Source organism: Mirounga angustirostris, unplaced genomic scaffold (genome assembly GCF_029215605.1).
Source record: "Mirounga angustirostris isolate CCGP_5_RB_7025 unplaced genomic scaffold, mMirAng1.0.hap1 SCAF_1, whole genome shotgun sequence".
Lineage (NCBI taxonomy): Eukaryota > Metazoa > Chordata > Mammalia > Carnivora > Phocidae > Mirounga > Mirounga angustirostris.
In genome coordinates this window covers 158,325,541-158,351,530 of record NW_026991709.1, presented here as the reverse complement: position 1 = coordinate 158,351,530, position 25,990 = coordinate 158,325,541, and the positions used below count along the sequence as shown (strand labels likewise).

At 51.8% G+C, this 25,990-nt stretch overlaps 1 protein-coding gene across 1 annotated transcript; it reads right to left on the bottom strand.

Moving 5' to 3' along the window:
- Positions 1-3,656: 3,656 nt before the first annotated feature.
- Positions 3,657-24,946, bottom strand: MCM2 (minichromosome maintenance complex component 2). The gene is made up of 16 exons (XM_045904200.3): positions 24,790-24,946; positions 23,598-23,827; positions 20,356-20,531; positions 19,953-20,213; positions 19,013-19,232; positions 18,534-18,741; positions 16,726-16,860; positions 16,200-16,391; positions 9,938-10,031; positions 8,839-9,089; positions 8,592-8,718; positions 7,648-7,760; positions 6,502-6,750; positions 5,226-5,408; positions 4,889-5,044; positions 3,657-4,512 (listed from the first exon to the last, which is right to left on the bottom strand). Exons 1-16 carry the CDS (start codon positions 24,793-24,795, stop codon positions 4,402-4,404), a joined length of 2,712 nt encoding a protein of 903 aa, XP_045760156.1. The 5' UTR covers positions 24,796-24,946; the 3' UTR covers positions 3,657-4,401.
- Between the last annotated feature and the right edge of the window lie 1,044 nt (positions 24,947-25,990).

Here is a 25,990-nt window from a genome sequence, read left to right as displayed (position 1 = left end):
AAGAACATAAGCATACACTTTGTATTATCTTTTTTTTTTTTTTTTTTTTTGAGAGAGCACGCGCGATCAGGGGAGAGGGGAGGGGCAGGGGGAGAGAATCTCAAACAGACTCCGTGCTGAGCATAGAGCCCAACATAGGTCTCGATCTCATGACTCTGAGATCATGATTTCGGCTCGGACACTTAACACAGTGAGCCACCCAGGAACCCCTGCTTTTTATTATCTTTAACACATGCACACACATTAACAGTATGTAGTATCAGCATACTTTTAAATTTTATGTATTTGGGATCACATCCTTTGACATCTTATTTTTTCACTCAGTTATCTTTCAGATTAATCCATTAGTAAACTCTTATTGCATGAATACAAGTTTTGATTATCCAGTTCTAAAATACATAAACTCCCTTAATCCTATACACCTTGACAGCTGCCCATTTCCCTGCTGCCCCTTCAAAGCCAAACTTTTCAAGACTTTTCTAGATATGCAACTTCTATTGCCTTACCACTTACCTTCCCCTTATTCTATGAACAGTGACCATCAAGGTCACCACCAGCCTCCATGTTACCACAAATACCCCATTTCCACTGAAGATGCGTATCTGAAACAATTCCTCAGCATCTCTAAGCTGGGATGTGTTATGGTTGATGGCATCTAATCATTCTAAATGTTAGCATTTTTGTCTTAGCAGCACATAAAATAATGGTGATTTTTATAGTAGATGGCATCTTAGAAGCAATGAAACTTAGTACGGTGGACAGGCTTGTCATTTTACCTGAACTTACAGCTGTTGGCCCCAACTGACCTCAACCTTCCTGAATTGTTTTCTTCTGGCTTCCATAAGCACCCCTCCCTTCATTTTCCTCCCGCCTTTTGCCCACTCCTAAGTGTCCTTTGCTGGTTCAGATAATGGGCCCTCAAGTCTCCTTCAGTGCTCATTTCTCATTGCGCTCTGCTGGATGATTACACCCAGCCCACTGTGACGGCTGTCAGATGATTATAGCTCATGCCCGAAACTCTATCAGCAGTCCAGGCTCAAATCTGCCTGCAAAGTTCACACTGCTACTTAATGTCTGCAAGGCATTTCTAGCCAATACACACACAGTGAAGCTCCTGATTCCCCCCACTAAACCTCAACCTGTTTCTCAAGCTAGAAACCTGGTTACCATTATCCAGTTTCTTCTTTTCTCCCACTCCCACTTCTTATCCATCACTGAATTTTGCTGAAATTGCAAAATCCATCTAAACTGCATCCACCTTCCCCTGCCCCCTAGTTCAGACCACTGCCATCTGCAGGCGGCACCAGAGCCTTCTACTCCCCTCTTCCTCCTTTCTTCCTGCAGTCGACAGGGGCCAGGAGCTCCTGTAATACACGCCGAACCCTGTTACTCCCCTGCTTACCACCCTTCAAGGGCTGGCTCCTGCAATCAGACTCAAGCCCTTATTAGGTCTATGTGATATTGTCGGGTAGCGTTGTAAAAATATACAGTACAGCATGGTGACTGTAGTTAACAGTGCTGGATGGTAGATTTTAATGTTGCTAAGGGTAAGAAAGTCTTTAAAATTTCTCATCACAAGGAAAATATCTGTAGCTATGTGGGGTGATGGATGTTAACTAGACTTACTGTGATCACTTTGCAACACGTACAAAGATCAAATCATTACGCTGTACATTTGAAACTAATAGAAGGTTATATGTCAATTATATCTTAATGAAAAAAAATTAGATCTCTCATCTTGGTTTCTAAAGAATAGGACAAACACTGTATAGTATATGTATTTTGTCTTCACCCCGGGCTCCTGGTCAGAGCTCCTAATGTCTTTGTAATTTCCTAAGTGATAAGAGGATAGGAACATCTTTTGTTCTATTTTCTTGGTTTTATCTTGGCTCCTGAAGCTCCAAGTAACAAAAGTGAAAAGAATGTCTTTACTTATTCCTAACAAGCCCTTTCAACTACACCAGAGCTTAAGGAGGTGACTTTTGGAAAACCCCTAAGGATGAGGGCTGGTTGCCATGGGAACCAACCCTGGAATTAAAGGATTGGAACTTTCAGCCCCAGCCCCTGGCCTCTGGGGAGGGGAGTTCTAGAGGTTGAGCTAATCACTAATGGCCAATGATTTAATCATCATGCCTATGTAATGAAGCCTCCAGAAAAACCCCTAACTGAAGGGGTTCAAGGATCTTCTGGGTTGGTGAACAAGAACACAGCTATGTGCCAGGAGGATGGCGCACCCCAAACTCCACAGGGACAGAAGCTCCTGCACACAGGACTCTTTGGGACCCACCCTATGTCTCTCTCCATCTGACTGATCATTTGTACCCCTCAGTATGTAGCAAGTCAGTCACAGCAAGTCAGCTGCTGCCCTGGGCTCTGTGAGCTGTTACAGCAAATTATCAAACCTGAGGAGGGGGTCATGGGAATCTGATTTGCAGGCAAGTTGGACCTAAGTGTGGGAGACCTGGGGTCCCACTACTTGCAACCAGTGTCTGAAGTGGGTGCAGTCCTGTGGACTGAGCCCTTACCTTGTGGGGTCTGCATGCTGATTCCAGGTCGTATCAGAGCTGCCTTACATTGTAGGACACCCAGGGGCACCTGGAGGGCTGTCGGTTAAGCGTCTGCCTTTGGCTCAGGCCATGATCTCAGGGGTCCTGGGATCCAGTCCTACGTCCATCTGGGGCTCCCTGCTCCCTGGGGAGTTTGCTTCTCCCTCTCCCTCTGTCCCTCCCCCTTGCTCATGCACTCTCTCAAACAACCTTAAAAAAAAAAATTGTGGGCCACCCAGTGTGTGACTGTAAAGTGAATTGAATGGCGTGGAGAACCCACACATCTGGTGTCAGAAATGCTCTGTGTAAAGAAAATCTTTCCTTTCAGGCCGCAACTGCAAGGCCCAACTCTTGCCCCAGCTCCTCCCTTCCACCCCTCAAACTTCAGCCAGACTGCTCTTTCCTTGGGGCTGGCTCTTTCCCATTCTTCTTCCTAAAGATCTCACCTTTACAAGGGCCACTTCCTCATCCCTCTTGTCCCCCATTCAGTTTCCCAGTACTCGACTGCTTTCTTAGAGATCTCCCCACATTCCTCAGGGCCTTCCCCTTATTGGAGTCTCCAGGATATGTGCAAGGAACTGAATAAGGAAATCAAACATACGAGGTTCATCAAACATCTGCAGGACTTTCACAGGAAGGACTCATCCTGGAAGTTTCCAGAAAGGACATTTTGGACAAGAGAGAAGCCGTAGAGACATTTCTGCTTCATCTCAGGTAAGAAACACTAAGAACTGTAGGTGTCCACCCAACCCAAGGGCAGCTGAGCAGAGCTGGGCATTTCCAGGCAGAGGCCAGATGGCGATGCTGTGGAGATGAACAACACGGCTCCGTTTGGAGGCAGGGCCAGATTACCTCCAGTGCCTCCAGGTGTACAAGTCAGTTGTTCGCTGGTTCTCATGGATTCCATAGACGTCACAGAGGCAGCAACTGCCAACTGAATTCCCTAGGCAAAGCCACACCATTTTTGCTTTTTGCACACCCATAAACAAGATAGCTCTTACAGACAAATCTACCTCCAACAAACACCAAAAACGGAAGATGGGAAAGGCCTTCAAGGGGAGTGCTGGAGAGCCTGTGTGATGACATGAAGATATAATTCAGACCAACAGCCACCATTATTTAAATTTTATTAAAAATAAAAACTACAGGAACAAAAACTGAAAGTACAACAAGAGGACGGGGAGTGGCTAGTAGGAGAAAACAAAGGAGCACAGCAATGGTGACAACCAGTCCTTGCTAGGCACAACTGGTACCAAGAATAAGCCTCATTCCCATCTCACGACCACAGCAATCCCTGGCCCTGGGGGTGGGAAGGGCACTGCACCACATGTGTGCTCTTCTGCCCACATTTTCTCTACTCACAGAAGCCCAGAGAAACCTGCAGGACAGAGTTCAGAAAAACACTACGAACACCTTGAACTTGCTCTTCGGCCAAAGCGGTAGAAGCATCCAGGACCGGAACTCACACCAAGAGGGCAACAAGTTCTCGTAACTCCCTCATATGCTCGGTCATCTAAAACGGACCGCAGTACCCTGAACACAAGGGACTCTGGTCCAAGGAACAAAGTGGAGACCAACCTTCCGTAGGCGGTGGGCTGCCAAGCAGGGGAAAGAGGAACACTGGCAAAGCGAGCCCACCCAAGATGGAACGAGGAGCAGTAAGTGGAGCTGAAGAAAGAAACAGCCTCGTTCCCAGCCCAGCCTGAGCCCAGCAAACGGTGGGGGGAGCTGGATGGTTCAGCCCTGGGACCCGCACGCCCTCTCCGAGTCCCTCAGCAGTTGGGTTTTGTGAGCCTGAGAGTGTGGAGTCAGCCCCATCAGCATCTCAGCGAGCTACTGTGGATGGCCCCGAGCCTCAGAACTGCTGGAGGATCATTTTCCGTTTCAGGTCATGACTGAACCTGTTCATCCTGAAGAGCTCACTGTCATAAAAAGCAGACAGGTTGTGGATGTTGATCTGACGAGCCTGAAAAGAGAAAACGTCAAGTGAGCCACGAAATTGAGCTTCCACTGGTCTGCCGCAGAGCCTCTGCACGGTGCAACATCTAAGGCCCATTCATGGGGGCGGTAAACTGAGTCGGGGTCTGGAGTCGGGACACAGGGCTTGAAAGCTTAGCTCTGCCAGTTGCCTGTGTCTGTCTCCTCTGTGAGACGGGATGGCAGTAACAGGACTCACCATAGTCAAGTGTAACTGCACAGAATGGGGCTCAGCGCATCATGAACACTTCATACATGGCTCCCATCCAAGGCCTGCCCGCTTAATGATGGAGCAAGGACTTCTTGGCCCCACAGACGCCGGACAGCTCCCCAAAGAGCAGCCCGCCTCCCATCTGTGCCCATACCTTGTCCACCAAGTCCTTCTCAGGCACTTCGATAGTGTCCTGCTGGGCCCCAAAGCGGTTGCGCTGGTACGTCACCTGTTCTGCCACTAACTGCTTCAGGATGAAGAGCAGCAGCTCATTGTTGTCACGCCGGAATGAAAGGTAGCGGGCAAAAGTCTGCAGGGAACAGCCACAGTCAAATGACGCCCCTCCTCACCAGGACCCTCAAGGCTACTACAGGATGACCAGTCCCCGCCACGCTCCCGTCACGACCTGCCCGAGCAGCCAGGCAGGATAGCAGAGCCCGGATCCAGAGCCTCGGGATGCCCGCCGTGGCCGCCACACAGCTCCCACACACCTTCCTCATGCTGCGCATGACGCTGAACTTTTGCGTGTCAATGAAGCTCTCCAGCATCACGCGGATGGCCATGCTGACGTCATCCTCGATCACGTAGTCCCGCAGGTGGATGCGCGCGTGGGCCTCTGCCATGCGGATCATGGACTCGATGTGCCGCACTGTGATGGGGATGCTGCCTGTGGCCTGCAGGAAGGACAGTGTCCGGTCTTGTCAGTGCGGCCAGCGGCTCCTACGTGGCCACATGCTCGCAGCCTGCCGCCATCCCGCCGGCACCTTCTCTGCCCCCGGCTCACCGTGGGCAGCCCAGCTGCCCCCGTTTCTGTCATGCGCAAGTCCTGCACACACCCGTGCAACGTAAGTGGGGAAAAAAGCTGTTTGTATAAAAACTAAGTCAAATGCTCTCCAAGGACCTCATGAAGTTGAAAGGTTAAAAACAAAACAAAAAAAACCAATCAAACCAACAAAAAAAACAAAGAAGCTGCTGTCTGGGTTAGGTGGGTGAGACCTACCAATCTACAAGAATTCTGCAATCCAGGGGCACCTGGGTGGCTCAGTCGGTTGAGCGGCCGACTTTTGATTTCAGCTCAGGTTGTGATCTCAGGGTCATGAGATCGAGCCCTGCGCCAGGGAGCCAGCTTGGGGATTCACTCTCTCCCTGTGCCCCACCCCCTGCTGGCTCAAGCTCTCTATTCCTGAAATACACAAACAAATCTTTAAAAAAAAAAAAAAAAAGTTCTGCATTCCAGCTGCCTTTATATTTCACTCCACTATGAAAGAACTGATGCTTGTTCAGACCACATGTTTGGGTGAGATTCACAAAGTCAGCACAGAAATTAACCAGTGGCCAACACTCAAGGGACCTTGGCCCCATACCCAGAGAGACAAATGCACGCACACTACCTTCCATCTGAAACAAAATGGCTAAGGTATTTACGTATCATTTTTTTTTTTAAAGATTTTATTTATTTATTTGACAGAGAGAGACCCAGCGAGAGACGGAACACAAGCAGGGGGAGTGGGAGAAGGAGAAGCAGGCTCCCCGCAGAGCAGGGAGCCCGATGCGGGACTCAATCCCAGGACCCTGGGATCATGACCTGAGCTGAAGGCAGTCGCTTAACCAACTGAGCCACCCAGGCGCCCTACATATCATTTTTTAAAGGCATTCCGGCTCTAGCACTTCTTAGATTAATGGACTGCACAGCTAAAGAAGCTTCTGCTGAGCTCCCCTCCCTGCATCCCCCACCCCGCCCCACCCAGCTGTGCCCTGGGCCCTCACCATCGACTCTTTCCTCAGGTCACTGTACATCTTGGCCACCTTGTCCTGGTCCATCTGGTTGAGCTTTGGGTGGACCCTCTCCTTAGCATAGATGATGTACTTCTTCAGGACTTCCTGCGGCAGGGGCTCCACACCGTACGTGTTGGGCATGGCGGGTTCCTGGGTGCCCGTGCTGCCCAGGCCCTCCTCCTTGTTGCTGGGGTGGTGCCTGATGTGGCTGCCAACCACAAAACGGGCCAGCATCTCATCCTAAGATAAGAGGGGAGAGGGCAAGTCACAGAGTGAGTCTCATGACCTGGCTTGGAGTAAGCTGGCTCGCTGGAAGAAGTGAAAGCTGCAGGTGCTGGAAAATGACATTCCCGCAACAGTATCATCCGATGCCTACTATGTGCCAGGAAGCTGTGGGTGCTGGGGGTCACCGGTGCACATGACAAAGCTCGAGCTCACCTCTTGGTGAGAGGAGAGCAGACAGACACAGTTTTCAGAATAACCACAGAGAGGACCATGCACAGGACTGAGGGCCTGAGGAGACTCAGCCATACAGCCAACTAGGAAGAGCCTTCCAGGAAGAGCTAAGAGCATGTTGACAGGCCAAGGCCTGGCAGCTGCAAGGGAGGGAAATAGGGTGGTGTGGCCAGAGTGGATGAAGTGAAGGGAGCAAGGAGGAGAGGCAAGAAGAGACAGGCCCAGAGGAGGCCTCTCGGGGCCAGTGGATTCTCTGCTAGTTACAGTGGAAGCTGCCAGCAGGTTAAGAAGAGGCATAATCCACCTTATGTTTTCAGAAGATGGGCTGGCTTCCAACTGGAGGCGGCCTTAACTGGGTGTGGGAGTGGAAGCCAAGAGACCGACAAGACACGGCAGTATTCTGGGTCTGAGCAAGAGAAGCCGGGACTCGGTTGCAGCAGGGAAGCGCTAACAAGTGGGTGGGCACAGGTGGTCGGGCCAGAAGGGCCTGGTGGCAGAGACTGGACTCTGCCGGCTGGGCAGCGGACATGGGCCAGTGAAGGAAGAGAAACCAAGGCTGACTCTCAAACACCGCGGTCCAAGTGGCATCCCTGTCTCTGCGCCTGATTCATCACAGGCCCCAAGCCTCACTCAAGGTCCCCGGAACTTACTGCATGAGCCCCGGGACACAGGGTTGTGTACCTGGACTGGGTCCACTGTGTCCCTCACCACACACAGGACATCGAAACGGGAAATGATAGGCTCCGTGAGGTCCACATTTTCTGAGAAGGTGAGCGAGGGGTCATAGCGGCCTCCTGTAACAAAAAGGCACCTCTCCATCAGGGCTCATGCTCCCTCGATCTGCTCTTCTTCTGAGCACAAAGTTCTTGCCAACCTCAAGGTGCTTCAGGGACGGAAGAGAAAGACGACTTCGGAAAAGGAAGGATGCTCAGTACCTATATCTGCCAGGCATTCTCGACAAGACAAGGAAAAGGGCTTTCCTGGAGCACTTGCCTGAAAGAGCCTTTAGACTAAAAGTCTAATCAACTCCCAGCAGGAAAAATCTAGAATAAGGTGGGTGAGGTGCCTGAGTTCCCTGCCCACAGGCTGACTGGGATCAACAACCAACTCCGCCCGACCTTAGATAACGCACTAGATTTTTCTGTCTTCTGAGGAAAATGTCCAAAACTGGTTCTAAAAACATGGCTTAACAAAAGACCCTAAGACTTGCTTCCATGCAGCCCCAGCAAGAACCGTGGAAGAGAGGAAGGTTTCCTTTTTTTTTTTTTAATTTCTTTTTTTTTTTTTAAAGATTTTATTTATTTATTTGAGACAGAGAGGATAAGAGACAGAGAGCATGAGAGGGAGTAGGGTCAGAGGGAGAAGCAGACTCCCCGCCGAGTAGGGAGCCCGATGCGGGACTCGATCCCGGGACTCCAGGATCATGACCTGAGCTGAAGGCAGTCGCTTAACCAACTGAGCCACCCAGGCGCCCGAGAGGAAGGTTTTCTGATGCTCAGTTCCTTCCTCAGACCTCGGGACTGGCTGAGGGATGCTGCAGGCTTCTATTCCCCAAGGCGAGGCCTCTCTGGGTCCGGCCTCCCTGTGGCAGACCCCAGCCCCCGTGGCCGTCGTGCCTGGCGTACCTATGGGGTTGGCTGCGGCAATGATGGTGCAGCGAGCCTGCAGGGAGGTGACGATGCCGGCCTTGGAGATGGAGATGCTCTGCTGCTCCATGGCCTCGTGGATGCTGGTTCTGTCCTGGTCATTCATCTGCAGGAGGTTCAAATGTGTGATGCTTGCCCCGACCACTATCCCGTTAACACCTGTTCCCCCACTCAGGGCTAAGCCAACACATCCCGAATCCTATTGCCACGGGGCCCAAGGACCCACCTTGTCAAATTCATCGATGAGACACACTCCTCGGTCAGCCAGAACCAGGGCTCCTGCCTCTAAGGTCCATTCCCTGCTGACGGGGTGCCGCTGGACATATGCCGTGAGGCCCACGGCTGAAGCCCCCTGGCCGGTGGTGAAGATGGCTCGGCTAGACACTTTCTCAATGTATTTGAGGAACTGAGACTTGGCTGTGCCAGGATCTCCACACAAGAGCACGTTGATGTCGCCTCGCACCTTGTGCTTACCCCCTGAAGGAGGCAGGGATGGAGGTGGGGATAAAAGGGAGGGGAGGGGTGCCAGACATAGCCGGATTACCTCTAATTTCTCAGTCTGCTTAAGCCGATGGCAAAGCATATTTTCTAGAAAGGGATGCAAGACCCTAAGACTAGCAATCCCACTTCTGAGAACTGAACCCAGAGAGATGGGGGCACAGGGCCGCTACTATAAAGACGCTCTTAGGAAAGTTAAGAAACTAGAAGCAATGCAGATGTTTTCCACTGAGAAGAACAGCTCTGTACGCTGTGCTATAGGGACCTTGATACACTCGCTTATGGGAATAAATCTGCTCAGTATGCACCAGTGCAAAAGGATGCTCCACACATGCTAATGAGCAAGAAGAGGTAAGCTGGGTATTTTACAGTCACTTACACGCAGGTACAAGAAATACTGTGTTTATAAACAGAAATACACGCATGCCATGGAATTGTATTATTGTGTAAGTACACGTGTAAGGCTATGTGAATGGCCACGCAAAGGTCCACTAGTACACACACCACACTGATCAGGAGTGACCCACCAGCAGGGGACTGGATTAGAAACGGTGGTCAGCAGGGACTTCCATCTTTCTGGGACTTCTAACAATTTAAGAAGAGGATGTAAGTCTCTCTACATATTCATGTATTATTTTTATAGTTAAAACCACCCAAGGTACCATAGCCACGGGCTACACTCTCCCTACAATGACCGAGCCACACACGGTCTGGCCATCTGGTAACATGTACTTTTTCCCCAGGCACCCAACCTTTAAATGCAAAGTCCTGCCTTGTCTGGTACCTGCAACGCAGAGCGAAAGGGGGTGGCGCCCAATGCCACTCACCTGGGTTTTTGGGCTCCCCTCCAAACAGAGCCAGCGCCAGGCCTCTCTTGATGTCTTCGTGCCCATAGATGGAAGGAGCAATACTGGCAAAGATCTGCAAGGGAGGGAGAGCCAGTGAGAACGGGCGCATCTGCTCTGAGTCTGGGCTAACCCCCCACATACGGTAGGTCCCCCACTGGCTCGAATCTCAGGGAACAGGGATGTCTCCAGACCCAAAATGCCCACACCACGGCTGCCGCAATCCCACCAGGCCCCAGCACCAAGCCCTGCCCTCTGACCTTGGGCGGGGCAATTAGTTGGCTTTTCCTGAGAATCACAGAACTTTAGAGCTTAACAGAATGTCAGTCGGACCCCCTTTTTAGTCAGATTTCAGAAAGGACTACCCAAAGGTCACAGAAAGGAGACAAGACCCAGGCCCGTGAAACAGGGCCATGTGTGGGAAGAGGGTGGGCTTTGACAACACAGATGTAGGAAGACACCTCTCACAGGCTCTGTGGCTGCCTGAGCCTCAGTCTCCTCAAATGGAAGGAAGACAGGTATCACAACCCAATTCAGAGGACTGGGTGGGCCCTAAGTGAGAGGTTTATACAAATTTATGCAAGTGCCTGGCTCCCGGCTATGCTGTGGTAGCCAAATACGATAAATATGGAACATTCAGGAGATGGGCCCACCAGGAAGTCGTCATTTCAACTGGTAAGTCACGGACACATCTATTTGTGAAAGAGAGAGAAGAAAAGAGAGAATCTCAAAATCTGCATGATTTTTAAAGATGAAACCAGAGACAACAAAGAAATGTCTTGCCAGTAGGAAGCAGCTTCCATCTCCTGCATGCTTTTACTGTTCTCGACCTTCCTGCCATCTGCATGGAGGGACTCCACAGAAGCAGTGCATGCCCCTCCTTCCCCCTTACAGGTTACACCGAGGCGGCTTGTACCGCAGCAGGCCCTGCGGGGGGGGGGGGGGGGGGGCAGGGGGGGGCGGGGAAGGGAGCGCCGAAGCAGGAAAGTCAGTGCTGAAAATCTGGAGGGCACCCACTGGATCCAGCTGTCCCGCCTGCCCACCAGCCAGACGGAAGAACTGCTCCCTCGGGGCTCCCTTGAAGCATGAAGGTGGGAGACGTCCCGTTCTTAAGAGCTGGAGTCAGGGTTCAGCAGTTTATCCTGCGGATGGCCACTCTGCACTGCTGCCAGGGGGCGGCAGGACCAGCAGGTCCTTCTGGAAAGACGATGTGCCAATACCACTGGTACTGAGCCGGAAATGCCTCCTGCCATTACTTTATATAGTAAGTCAGGAGTGGAGGTCAGTTTCCACTTGGACACTTTTGCTGGTTCTTTCCTTGGCCCTAACATTTCCTGCAAAACCCAGCCCAAGGAGACACAGAACTGCATTAACTGGTGCACAGCGGTCCAAGCCTGATGTCTACAGAGGCTGGCCTCTCTCAATACTATTTACCACTGAAAGAAAATTCTACTTTCCATGGGGCTATTTGGAGAAATGGCTGATCCTAGGTCTGGGCAGGAAATGTGTAAAAAGAACCTGCAGTGTCTTATGTAAGAAAGAAGAAAGCTATCAGAGACCCGGGGTCACGCCAATAGGACTCAGAACGATGGGCTTCATGCTCGGCAACTAGAGGGACCCACTGGGCATCACCCCGATGGCCACTGCAATGCTGAAGCCTCGATGTCGTTTAAGTCCGCTCATCTGTGATGACACTCAGCGGTCACCTCAGAGGAGAACCGTTCATTATTTTGAAAACTGGTAAATGAAGGAAAAGGATCAAGCACAATCCTGCTTTTTCTACAGGACCTCTACCTAGGCACAGTCCAATAGTTAATAAAGAGAAGTTTCTCTACGCAGAAGCATTCCAGAAGATAAATGAAGGAGGATTTGGAATTAGAAGACCGTCATTTTGCGACCCCTAATGAATGAGTAGGTTTAGCCAAGGATCGTCAGTGGCTGCTAAGATCACAGAGAGACAAGGAGACGCCAGGTGCTACGGTGGGAACACAAGACCTCTAGCCCATCTCGCCACGGACCCCACCCAAAAAGAAATCAGCCTGGATACTGATTATGCATGTGCATCATTGACAATTCACAGAAAACAGATGGCCCAGGACTATGTTCGACAAAGACCATCTACAACACCCAGAGTATCGAAATCTCAACAGGACAGACGACCCAGATTCTTCCACACAAAGAGAGGGAGAGGGGACCTAAAGACAGAGACTTAAGAGACAGATCAACCAGTCCCAACGTGTGGGCCTTACTTGGACATCAACTCCAAGAGACTTTTAAAAAAAGAAAAAGGATAATCAGGGAAATGCAGACACCAAGGAAATACGTGCTACCACGGAACCGCGAACCCATTTTTAAAGTGTGGCCCCGGTGCTGTGGCTCGGTGCAGTAGGGAGGGCCTGTTACAGATCCACGGCTGCAGGTCAAACACTGTGTGGGGAACTGGTTGCAGTCATTGAGGGGACTGGGCGTGAGTACAGAGGACACACGGGTGGCCCGACTCCAGCTGCGGGTGGAGCCCGGGGGAAGGACATGCGGGGTTCATTGTACCCACTCCATGTATATGTCTGCAAGTTTCTGTAATAAGACTTCAATATTCAGACCAGGACTTATACTTGGGTGGCCACAGAACTCACCATAACCACGTACCGCCCCAACACACATATGTCCTCCCGAGCTGCAGTAACTTAGGGAGAGGGAGCAGAGAGCAGTCCCTGGCATGCAGACTCAGACCAGACCGTGTGAACAGGGATCCTGGCTCTGCCGTTAGCCGCTATGCCACATGGCAGCTTACTTAACCTGGGCCTCCATTTATTCACCAATAACACGGGCACCTGTAACACCTCCATTATAGGATTGTTACTGTTATTACTATCTGGAAATTACCTACACAACGTCAAGCAGATGCTTAGGGCTCGGTATGCAGGACTCTTCCATTGCACCCTCACCTGTGCTGGGACTGTCAGGAGAGACAGTCCACCATGGATGTCTCATCTTCCTGGATGTCTTGTGGGTGTGCAAGGCTGCCCGTCCCTGACCTCTCTTTACCCAGACTGTTTCTCAGGGCTGTTCCCGTGGCAGGCACCCTGCAAGGATGAGGTAATGTCTCCCTCCAGGACCAAGAGTAGCAGGCCCCCTTCTCGCCTGTTATGCACAGCTGCCCAGGCTCAGCTCCCCTCCTGCAAAGCACCTGCTGCATCCAGATGGGCCTCCCTACAGACTAGAAGGCAGGGAAGCAACCACGCTAAGGCTAACGCTGCTGTCGCTGACCCAGCTGGTCTGAGAGAGTAATGGGCAAATGTACTGGCTAGGAAGAAAGGAAGAATCAGGGATGCCTGGGTGGCTCAGTCAGTTAAGTGTCTGCCTTCGGCTCAAGTCATGATCCCAGGGTCTTGGGATCGGGCCCCATGTCGGGCTCCCTGCTCCGTGGGAGTCCGCTTCTCCCTTTCCCTCTGTCCCCCCACCCTCTGCTCATGCGCACTCTCTCCGTCTCAAATAAATAAAATCTTAAAAAAAAAAAAAAAAAAAAAAGGTAAACTCAAACCCAGACCTGCTAAGGAATGACACATTTGCCAAGAAGTATTCCATTTAACCCTCATAATGATCCTGGTTCCCCCACATCAAAAAGGAGGAAACAAACCAAGGCTCTGGTCAAACTGTCTGTTCCTAAATGAGAGAGGCAAGACCTGACCCCAGATTCCTCTGAATCTGAAGCTCATGCTCTTAATTCTCAATACACACTGCCCTATCCCCTGCCCCCGCCCCCACCCCGCTCAGAACAGCCCTGACACGAAGTGCGGCCAAGTTCCCACCCACACAGCTACTGTGAGCACAAGACAATGCACAGGAAATGTCTAACGTGCCCTAAAGCTATTTTTATCCTCCTACAGACCTTTATGCTTTCAACATCCATTGTCCCAGGCGGCACACCCATCCAGTTTTTGTACAACTAGTTTAAATTTTGTACCGACGTGCAAAACAGCTAGCTGCTGAGCACGCAGCAGCGCACCATTCACACGAGCACATCCACGTAATCCTTGTAACAACTCTCCCATGGCACGGTGCTACCTACGTCAGCTCATCCGTATAGAGGCGAGCAACTCATCTGATCACACCAATGATTAGGCCAAAAGCCAAACCTAAGGAGTCTGATTCTCCTGTTAGTTCTTTAAAATCTAAGTGTTAGACACGGCACTTATCCCTTGACTATTTCTACCTGTCAGCGCCCAGGGCTCACAAAACCAAATGGGCCGGAAGGCAAGCTGAGTTCATCAGGCTGCAGAGGACAGAGCAGGGGGTGGCTGGGACAGACAGCAGGGAGCGTGCCCCACTGGCAAGGGCAACTGCCCCTTACTTAGCTCTCTCCATCAGTCATCACTGGACAGAAACAAAGACCTAGCACTGACGGATGCTTGGACGGCCAAAAACCGGGGTTTCCAGATTTTTATGTGCAATCTCAATTCCTAAAGGATAACCAATTCAAAAAGAAAAGCAAACAAAAAAGAAATGGAAACACAGAACCACCTACCAACCAACCAACCAAAACCCCTCGGCAGGCTGCATGTGGTCCACAGACCACCAAATTGCAAACCTCTGGCTTAAATAGTTCAAATGAGCCCCATCATGACAAGCCTGTCATCCTTTCAGTTTGTCCCCAAAACTGCCGAGTGTGGTTTCTGTCTTTGTCCAAGTTCTTGGTAAAAATATCCACCCTGACAGTGGGCTAAAGCGGTCAGTACAGATCAACAGTCCCTCGTATCACCCAGCCCTCCTTCCCCGACGGGACTCAGAAAGGTGTCCTACAGAGATGTCATCGTCTCTAGAAGGATCCCCTCTAGATCCTTCTAAAAGACCTCTGTTTAGAAGTCACCATCTCCAACCCTGAGGGGATCACGGTGTAAGCGTGCAGGTGTAACTGACCTTGAGCAGTCACTACCATGATGCTGGGGACACGTCTGCCTGGCAAAGTCAGCTGTGTGGACAAAGAGGCAGACAAGACAGCAGCTATCACCACACCAAAGTGTGGCAGAACCTTCTATGTTAGGGCCACTAGGGGCAGTTCTGGAAGTCCGGGGCGCAAGGCATACACAGGGACTGGCCTGTCCAAAGCCTGAAGTCAAGCACATCCTGCCTCCCACGCTCTATCTGCTGCCGCTCCCGTCTCCTCAACAGAGCAGAAGAGCAGTGGCTGAGAACTGCAGCAGAGGGGAAGAGGGCACTAGCGAACTGTTCTAGAAGCACACTGCTCCTTCGGCAGCTCGGGCACACAAGCACACAGCTGATGCGGGCCAGGTTAGCGGCGAGGGCCGGGTCGCCAGCCCTGGACAGACTGGCTCAAATACTAGTGAAGAGTCTGAAAACATGTCCATCGTGTTAGTGCTAATCTTCCTCTGGGAAGAGTAGGCAGCAAAGAATCATGGGTTGTGGCTTTCTTCCCATGTTACTGATTAAGTGAAAAGATCCTGTGTTTTTGTTTTCTTTCTTATTATCGGGGATCCTGATTAACTATGAGTCCCAGGAAGCAAAGGACTGTGTCTGACTTCCCACCACGATCCTAGAACACGGCCTACAATGTATTCAAGGACTGGGTATATTGGCAGAATGAAGTTCTTGTCCTCCCGAGGCTGGGGAAACCCCTGCCTCTCCTGGTGGAACCCCAAATCTCGGTGGCCCAAGTGAAGGTAATGGAGGTGAGTGCGTCAGATGTGGCCCTGCCCTCAAGGGAAGGATGCCATTTGCTCAGTAAGCCAAATGGAGCCTGCACTGATTGACCCGAACTGAGAGTCTGGCTCTTAAATCCCTAGCTCTCCAACCTTCAGCAAAAATGTCTACAGTTAAAAAAAAAAAACCAAAACCCTAAAACCCTCTTGGGATAGCATTCTTCCCAGAGAAATGGGTGTTGGGTCCTCCCCTGGTCTGACACCAGGGGATATACCCTCACAAGATGAGTTATTCCTACTGCTCCACCTGTTTCAGCTTTGAGCCTGGGCTCGACTCGATTAATCCACTGACTCCTCATCACAGCTGGGCCCATCCTGTCGAGGGGTGGGTCCCCGAAGACAGCATTCCAGCTCCTCCCCCAGAGCGCAGCCCCCTCTTCCCCCCAGATCAAGGCAAGTTGATCGAGCCAATGCTGGGAAGGGAAAGAATTAAGAAACGGAGCCCAGACCCCAAGACCTGGGAATCAGGACCATGGTTCTGGGGCCTCCTCTGGAAGCATGACAATCCCGCCTGGACTTCCACCTGCCTTCTCCCCGATCTGCTGGTCCTTGGAGAGGCTGGTGATCATCTTCACGTCTTCGTCCGTCAGTTCCCCCACAGCGACCTTGTTGTCCTTCTTGGCTACGTGGTTGGCTAGGATGACGGTGGCGAAGACAGGGAAGCCATTGGCCGTGTTGAGGGAGCCGTCATAGTTGTTGTGGTAGATGCCAGTCAGCTCCTAGGAGAGGGGACACAACCCAGAGAGCCGGGCCGGGGTTAGACTCAGGGCCAGGGTCCTCCCCCCGCTGCCTCCACCGTCCGATCTCTCCTCCTCAACTCCTCCCTGCCAGACAGCGAGATGAGTAACCCGGAAGACCAAAGCAAAACTTCTACCCCCCACATTCCAATCGGCCAGTCCTTTACAAGGAGGAAAGGCTCCTCCCAGTGACCTCAGCCTACCCTCCCGCTGCCAGTAACCCTCTCTGCATCTGTGGTTGCAGATGCTCACGCTCAGATGCTCACGCTGATGTCCTTAGCAACTTGGCTCCCTGGCCTGCTTCTGGGCCACTTACTATCTCATCTCCTGGCTTACAGCTGTCCACCAGATCGGCGAGGAGGATAGCATCTTTGGAGCGAGGCAGCCGGCCGGCCGCCACTTTGCCGGGACTCTCCTGAATTCGGATGCGCTGGTAGTTCTGATAAATGGTCTGCGTGGGACAAACAGAGGTCACAGGGGCCTGTCTCTGCATGGCCGACTTCGCGCTCCTCCAAGCACAGACTTATTATGTCACCTGAACCTGGCCACAGCCCCATGAGTAAGGAAAACACATAGGCTTCCTTTATCTCCATCAGCTGATTAGAAAATGGACAGCCGAAGCAGAAAATGAGACTGCTGTGACCAACACATGGATGGTCCCCACTCCTGCCACTACCCCTGTGGATGCCTCCTTACTGCAAGACAGTCAAGCACCTGCTTGTAGCCAAGCCCTGGTGCATATGGACACCACAGCCATGCTGTCTAAGTTCAAACCCTAGCTCCATGGCTTAAGCTGTATGATCCTGGGCAAGTGATGTCCCCTCTCTATGCCTTCTCTGCGGAATGGGGATGCTAAGGCTCTGAGTGCAACTTCACAGTGAGGGTTAAATCACGTCATACAGGGGGGCGCCTGGGTGGCTCAGTTGTTAAGCGTCTGCCTTCGGCTCAGGTCATGATCCCAGGGCCCTGGAATCGAGCCCTACATCGGGCTCCCTGCTCCGCAGGAAGCCTGCTTCGCCCTCTCCCACTCCCCCTGCTCGTGCTCCCTCTCTCGCTGGGTCTCTCTCTGTCAAAATAAAATAAAATAAAATCTTTTAAAAAAAAAAGCAGTTGCTCTGGATCCTGAGTTCTAATCCTTTGGGCCTCTTTCTAGCTGGGTGACTTTGGGGTCAATAATATCACCTGCCTCAAAAGGTGTGATGAAAACTGAATTATACATCACCTACCCACTAGATACCTTGCAAGTATTCCAGAAACTTCAGCTGTAATTATTTCTTACGTAGAAGCAGAGCCTGAAACCCTGCTCCAATGTAAGAGCCTTCTCAAGGAGCTTCCGGGAAAGCGGACTCTTAAGGAGGATGAGCTAAACAGGCAGGGGAAGACTCTGGGCAAAGGCATGGGCTCACCCTCCCCAAGGCAAGGTGCACCTGAGCTTTTGAGCAGGTCTGTTTTCGGCTGTGGGCTGCCACAAGCAGAAACTCTCAGATGCTTTCTGGTAAGGACGTCCCAGCTAGGGCATTTCTCAGAGGTGCAGAGTGCTGAGAGCTCAGCCACTGGCATTCACGGCAGCAAGGCGGTAAACGGGGCATCCCCTGAGGGTATTGCGATGACCCCGACTCTACAGATGAAATCATTCAAATACAAAGGCAAACAGCCCAGAAGCTTTCAGCAGGGCCTCCTGAATCCAGCACAGCAATGTCTAAGCTAGTTATAATCCAGAGGCCCCTAACGAGAGGCCCACAGAGAGGAAGGTATAAGAAATGCCAAGGGGAAGCCCCATGGGAGTGAGGGATGGGAAAGCAGGTGCCTTACTAAGGAGACAGCTGAACAAGGAATGAGCCCAGTTTTACCAGAACTTCCTTTTTTTTTTTTTTAAGAAAAACCATCAACTTTGACATATTAAACAAAATGCCCTGGTTTTAAAATATTGGCTTGAATTCTTGAAAAACACCCCATGGGCCAAACTAAACAGGCTGGCCAGACATATCTGGTTCACCTCAGGGCATGGCCAGTGCACAAGTCCATCTCATTTCTGGGGGCTGCCACGCTCATCTAAGTGCCTTAGAGGTGGGGCAGGCCCGGTGTAGACAGGAAGAGCAGCCACCAGCAGGCACGAACTCTCACCTCTTCCATGTTAACTTCAAAGGGGCCAGCCGACTGGCACTCAGGGCAGGAGCCCGGCTTCACCTCCTGGTTCTGGGACTGACAGAAGGGCCCCAGCACGAAGTTACACTTGTTGCAGTTGTACTTGACCATGCTGAGCTGGGGCAGGACGCCCGTGCAGCTGGTCACCACCCCGCTGGTGCGGATCAGCTGGTTCAGGTGCAGCTGCCTGCAGGGACAAGAGGGCCTATCAGAGGCCTGGAGACCGATGACTGACCCATGCCCTCCAGAGGTCAGCGCTCTAAGTGAGGTGGATCCAGAAAACTTGGATCCCACCAGATCCACACCATTGCACCTGGTCCAAGCCAGAGTGCCAGGCGGGGAGGGCGATCCTTGGCCACAGCCAGCCCGCCCAGAAACCCATGGCTCTGTTGGAGCTCCCCTGAACGAAGCTGAGCCACAGGGTGCTGAGCCTCAGGCTCACCCTGCCCTTGGCTCACCTCAGCGAGCGCAGCTCTTCTACAAGAGGCAGGTGGGAGATGCGCACATGGATGTGGCTGGCGATGCGGTCGTACTTCGGGTACATGGCCAGCACGACCTCCAGCGCAGCCTCGTCGAAGATCTGCAGCAGCTCTGCCGGCGCCTCTGGCAGGAAGTAGGCCAAGACGTGCTCCCGGGCCGCCAGGTCCTCATAGTTCACCACCAGGCTCTCGCGGTTCTCTGGAGGCGGGAAGAAAGACTAAGCACAGAGCTCAGCCGGGGACACGGTAGGCAATTTCCCTCTCCCTGTGCAAGGAGAAAGGCCTGCCCCCCACCGCCCATCCTTGACTTGGAGCTGAAAACCCCAGCCCTGACTTCTAAACCTGCCCTGCTTTAGCTGTGTGACTCAGGCAAGTGACACATCTTAAGCCTCAATTTCCCAATCTAAAATGCGGACATCACACGACGTATGAAATCACATTAAGTGAAACGATATGTGCAGGAGGACTGCAAACTCAAAATGCCTAAAAGGACCTTTGAATAAACTGCATCAAATACAAGACAAAAGGGAGTGGTGTGTACAGCAGTGGACCAAGATCCACATGCCTCCTTTTAATTCCTGTCCACAGAAATGTGCTATTTTCTGACTAAAGTAGTAATCCAGACTTCTACATTAAATCTGCCACCTTTTAAGCACGTCAGACACTTTTGTGGTTCAGCTGTCCAGCAGAGCGTCCTAGTGCAGACACGCAATACTTTTTGTATCTGCCTGATGACGGACATCTCAGGCTTCAGGTGCTAGCTCCTGTCCAGCAACAGGCAAGTGGCTCAGTATTCCCTGCACTTCATACTTCTATTAAACATGCTGTTAAAGGCCCAAGTGAATGACGCCCTACGGGAGAATTCTGCAAGGCAGACTGTGGTGAGCAGAGAGGCAGCGGGGACACCTTGAAGCCACACCTTTACACATGTCGCTGATGCGCTCCTTGAAGACGTTGTGGCCATGGCCATCCACATGGGTGCGCAGGAAGTTCTTAAAGCGGTGGTGGATCTCCAGGCGTGGGCCCGCCATGCTCACCCACTCACGCACGGAGTGGCCCTTAAGGTCCTCCAGGTTCTCGATGCTCTCGATCATGTCTTCGTCCTCCTCGCCATCCTCTGTGGCCCGCTCTACCTGGCGGCGTTTCCGGGAGGGGCGCTCCTCATCCTCCTCATCGCTGTCTGGGGGCCAAAAGGGTACCCTCAAGTGAAATTTTCCTACCACCTTCCACCTGCCTTCCCCAGAACTCCTTTTCCAGCCCCCCGAGGCTCTGGAAGCTAGGACCAGCCTTGCACCCTTGGAGGTGCAGACATTTGAGCCTACCGTACAGTAGCCCGCGACGCATGCGGCCCAGGCCCCGGCCGGCCTCTCGGTCACGCTGCCGCATGGCCCGTTCTGCTGCTTCCCTTTGACTGGCTGTCAGCTCCTCGACGTCCTCATCGTCCAGGGCCAGACCCTCAGCCTCGTAGACATCCAGTTCTGGGATGGCACGATAGTCCCTGAGGGAGCCCCAAAACAGACCCCGTTAGTATCAAAAACAAAACAAAAGCGGGCCTAGGAACTGGGCCTACTCCAGCCTGGGCAGGCCAGAAGAGTCCCCAGGCAAGAAATACAAAGGCTCCAAAAGGATCTCCAACAGAGACAAAGTGTGGTCTGTGCATACAATGGAATATCATTCAGTCTCCAAAAGGAAGAAAGTCTGACTGTGCTACAGTGTGGGTGAATCTTGAGGACAATGGGCTCAGTGAACTAAACCAATCACAAAGGACAAATACGATAGGATTCAGTTTGGGGAGGTGAAAAAGTTCTGGAGATTGGTTGCACAACAACGAGAGTGTACTTAATGCCCTTGAACTGGACACTTAAAGATGATTAAGATGGTAAATTCTGTGTTATGTGTATCTACCACAATAAAAAACAGAGGGAGGGGACCTCCAGACAGCTCTGAGCAACCAAGAAGAAACAAATTTGAAGAACCAGAAAACCTTCAGGCAGAAAGGCCCTTCAGACAGCCAGCCCCAGCTCCCCAACAGGACAGAAATTCTCCCTGCACCTTCCCCTCCCAGACAATGCCACGTCAAACCCCTTGAAGTACTGGGAAGGACTTCTATTGACATCAGCCAAACCAGCTTCTCAGAAATGCCTGCCCACTGGCTCAACCCTCTCAGCTACTCCAACACCTCCAAGGACCTGTTTTCCACAATGTCACCTGTCAGGTATCTGAAGGGGAATGCTGTCTGGACAAAGAACCCACTGAGAGCAAGGACGGCTTTCCTCCCTGCAATTCTGGGAGGCAGACATCATTACTCCATCTGAAAGATGAGGAAACAGGATTATGGGGATGACAGGGCTTTTGCCAAGAGCCACTCAGCAGAGCTGGGTGTCAAAACACAGACCAACCACAACCTTCAGGCTTGTTCTCTGATACCACACTACCTCCCCAAGACAATCCTCTGGAATTCTCCCTTTTTTCAGAGTAAATGGTGATTGGGGGGGACCTGCTACCTTTTCTTTCTTTTTTTGAATAAACTCAGAGTAAGTAATCCCATGTTGCTGATGCCAGAAACAGATCCCAGAGGAGCCAGGTAAATGTGTGGGCTGATCCATTTCTGAATTCTTAAATGTTCTCAGTTAAAACGTATTTGTCTGACTCGTTGAGAAAATGTTAAGTCATACGAGATGTCCTCTGTCCTCAGTGAAATTCTAATTGGTCCATAAAAAATTAATAAATTGGGTTTTACCAAAATTAACAACTTCTGTGCCTCAAAAGACACCATTAAAAAGGGAGGGGGGGCCTGGGTGGCCCAGTTGGTTAAGCATCTGTCTTCACCTTAGGTCATGATCCCGGGGTCCTAGGGGATCGAGCCCCGCGTTGGGCTCCTTGATTGGTGGGGAGTCTGCTTCTCCCTCTGTCTGTGCTGCTCCCCCACCTCGTGCTCTCTCTCTCTTGCTTGCTTTCTCTCTCAAATAAATAGAATCTTAAAAAAAATAAATTTTCAAAATAGCGAGACTGAGAAAAAAATATTTGCAAATCACATATCTGATAAGGGACCTGTACCCAGAATAAATTTTAAAACCTCTTACAACTCGATAATATTAAAAAAAAAAATCAAACAATCCAATCATAAAATGGGCAAAAGATCTGAACAGACATTTCTCCAAAGATATACAAATAGCCAATAAGCACATAAACAGATGTTCCACATCATTAACCACCAGAGAAATACAGATCAAACCCCCATGAGGGGGCACCTGGGTGGCTCAAGTTGGTTAAGCGACTGCCTTCGGCTCAGGTCATGGTCCTGGAGTCCCGGGATCGAGTCCCGCATCAGGCTCCCTGCTCGGCGGGGACCCTGCTTCTCCCTCTGACCCTCCCCCCTCTCATGTGCTCTCTGTCTCTCTCATTCTCTCTGTCTCAAATAAATAAATAATAAAAAAAAAACAACCCCATGAGACATCACCTCACACCCACTGGGATGGCTATCACCGAAAACCAGAAAATAACAGGTGTCTGCAAGAACCACAGGAACTAGAACCCTCATACACCACTCGTGGGAATGTAAAATGGTGGAGCTCTTCTGGAAAAAGGTCTAGCGGTTCCTCAGAAGATGAACCACAGAGTTAAACATATGAGCCAGCGATGCCATCCCTAGATATATGCCGAAGAGAATTCAAAACGTGTGTTCACGTAAAAACTTCAGAGCTGGCTGATTTGTCCAAAGGCTCCCAGTTCCTTCCATAGTGTAGCACATACGGCGCATCTGCTCTCATCATCTGGGGTGATGGGACTTAAAGCAAAGATCCGAAAGGTCCGGGGAGCCCTTGCAAGTCCCTCCGGTGGCTCACCCCATGGACTGTGGGATGGCCTGGACACCATGTTTGGAACCCCTGAGTCAGGGTAAAAGAAGGCCCCAAAGGAGAATCTTCATAAGGCTCTGGGCATTCAAACAATTCTACTACTAGCATATCTACCAAATCCTGGTTGTAAATACGGGGTAGAGCAGCAGGAGAAATCTAACCCTGCTCCCTTGCAGAGCCTACTCCATTACCTTACCATTAAGTCTCATAACCTTTAATACATGTTTCTATTTTTATTATTAAGTGTGAAAATATCTAACTCAGGGCCAGGTACAGATCAGGTGTAATAAATATTTTCTGAACTGCATCAAAATCTTAATTAATCAGGTGCCCCCTCTGCCCCCCCACCCCGGTTTCTTTGAAGTTGCAGAAAAACACTCAGCTGCCTGCTTCCTGTTCTTCCAAGTCATCCTTGGCATCCCTGATGTGGTCCACCACGGGAGACTCCTTGCATCCCCTGAGGTGCGCATCTTAGAGAGCTGAGGCTTACCCAGGCCTTAGGGCCCAGTCTATGATACAGCAAGTTACTTGGGCCTATGTTGTGATTCCTTGTACTTGTCTGTTCCCCCTAGATCCTGCATCAAGGTGCACTCATGGGCAAGGATACTGATTCCTCTGCTTCCCCTGTACCCAAAGCAAGGTCACTGGATACACAATGGGCTCTCTGCAAAACTATCTGCTGAGTACCCCGCTTTGAATGAAAATACCTCTCCATGCCATCTCCGATAAGCTCCTCTCCATCTTCTTCCTCTTCATCCAGGGGTCCCTCTGTACCTAGAAGCCCCTCAGACTCATCCTCAAAGGGGGGAAGATCACGGCCAGGGCTGGAGGTCAGGGCATCCGTGCGACGGGAGCTTCGCCCAGGGCTGGAGGTGAGAGGATCACTTCGCAGCCGCCGGGCTGGGCTGGATGCCACGGTGAAGGACTCAGATGATTCCTGCAGGAGAGGACCGAGAAGGTGAAGGCTGACTTAGCATCCTAAAGGGGGTCCTCTCCACCTGTGACCCTGTTCTCCCCCACTCCACTCCAAACCCCTCTAGCCTCAAGACTTTGCATCTCATGTTCCCTCTGCCTGGAATGCTCTCCTGTGAGCTCTCTGAGCCAATGGCTTCTCAACACACAGGAACGAGCTCAAATATCACATCCTCAAATACTCCAGGCACTGACATTTCCCTGTGTTTTCTCCATGACAAGTCACTAAGGATACCTCATTCGTTTATGGACCCGTTTCTCTACTCTTCCCACATTCCTCTCCTGTGAGCATGGCTTCCCACCCACAATATGCAAGACACTGAGGCAGGAGACAGAACATGAGAGTGACCAAAACATAGCGATCCGGAATTTACAGATTGGTGGAGAGAACAGACAATAAATAAGACAAAGAGACAAAAAAACACTACAATAATATGTGCACGAAGATGCGGGGCCTTATCTGTCTTGTGTACTCCCGGCGCCAGGCATAGAGAGGGCGCCCCACAAGCAGGTGCGGAGTAAAGTAAATGATGGTGGTCGGGTAGGCCACTAAGCTCGGGTTAGGGAATTCGAGCTCCCAGCTTGGTGCGGGAGGAGGCATCCCCAGGGGGACTGGGGCGGCGTGGGGCCCGCTGGCTTTGCAGACCCCGCAAGGAAGGAGTAAAGGGGAGAAATCAGCTCCAAACCAGAGCCCGGGGACCCAACCCCATCTGGAGGCCCGATCCGGCCGCGGCGGAGCGGGGCGAGGGCCTGAGGACTCGAAGTGCGCGGCCTCTCGCCCCAGGTCCCCGAGCGCGCCCGCACCGCCCGCGCCCCCGGCCCACGCTGACATGCTGGCTCGCCGGGACCACCCGCCCGCGCCCCACGCCCGCGCCTCCCTCCCGCACGGCAGACGCGCAGGCCGCCGGGGAACACCCGCGCCCTCACCGCCATCACAGCTCCACACTCCCCGCCGCCACTCCAGCAACTAGTTTTCGCGCGAAAACCGGCTCACGTGACCCTCCCGGGCCCGGGAAGCGTCTGAAGGAACACTGCGTCATGACGTAGGCCCCATCTGCGTGTCCGGGGGGCGGGCCAAAGAAGGAGGCCACGCCCACGCCTCTGAGGCGCCCCGCCCGCCGGCCTGGCGAGCACCCGGGCGCAGGGCGGCTTTGACCTCCAGCAAAGGGGTGGGAGCTGGAGCTGCGGGTGGGGGCAGTGGGGACCAGCCCCACCTGCCGCCTGCGTGACCTCGCTCGCCCTGTGGCTGTTTTACAGATGAGGCAACTGAGGACTGTTTTCTGAGGTCTCGTGAGCAGAAGTTCTCTTTCAACTACTCCCAAAGCTCTCAGGTTGAATACTTAGAGCACCCAGACAGCTCCAGGATTGTAGAAGGCCACAATTTGATGTTTTAGTAGGAGTTATTTTCACCGAGGAAAGCAAAGATGCGGAGGCGTTCAAGATAGAAAGAACGTCATTTGTAAAGATGTAGAGGGCATGGCACAACGGGGATCTCTAAGCAATTCTGTAGTTTTGGTTAAACAGCTTGTGATGCCCAGGAAGGGGGAATCCCTCAGGCTGCTCCTGGGTGGTGGTGGATTGAACCAAGCTGGAGGCTGTTGCTGCTGTTCTTTCTCCAATTATACAAGCACCTCAGGTTAGGGCAGGTCCCTTGGTGAGCAGGGCAGGACTGGAGGTCGGTCAGCCCTCAGTAGTTTTTTTTTTTTTTTTTAAAGATTTTATTTATTTATTCATGAGAGACAGAGAGAGAGAGAGAGAGGCAGAAGGAGAAGCAGGCTCCCAAGGAGCAGGGACCCCGATGTGGGACCCGATCCCAGGACCCTGGGATCATGACCTGAGCCGAAGGCAGACGCTTAACCATCTGAGCCACCCAGGCGCCCAGATCTCAGTAGTTTTGTGCAGCAAACAAGCATCTCTGGATGGAACCCCGTGTAGGTGTAGGAGGGATCATGAGGACTGGAAATCTCCAAGAGACATTTAGGAGGTAGAATCTACTGGCGTTGGGTATTGAGGACAGCAGAAGGGAAGCACCCAGGAAGACACCGGGATTCTGGCTTGGGAGACTAGGTGGATGATGGCACCACCTCTGAGATGGGGAGTGCAGGAGGGAAAGAGGAGAAGTTTGTTT

Excerpts from the sequence above, each read along its gene's own strand:
- MCM2 (XM_045904200.3), bottom strand. Across the intron at positions 18,742-19,012 it reads GAAGAGCTGCGCTCGCTGAG|GCAGCTGCACCTGAACCAGC; the intron begins GTGAGCCAAGGG and ends TTGTCCCTGCAG. Across the intron at positions 4,513-4,888 it reads AGAAGGACTTGGTGGACAAG|GCTCGTCAGATCAACATCCA; the intron begins GTATGGGCACAG and ends TTCTCTTTTCAG.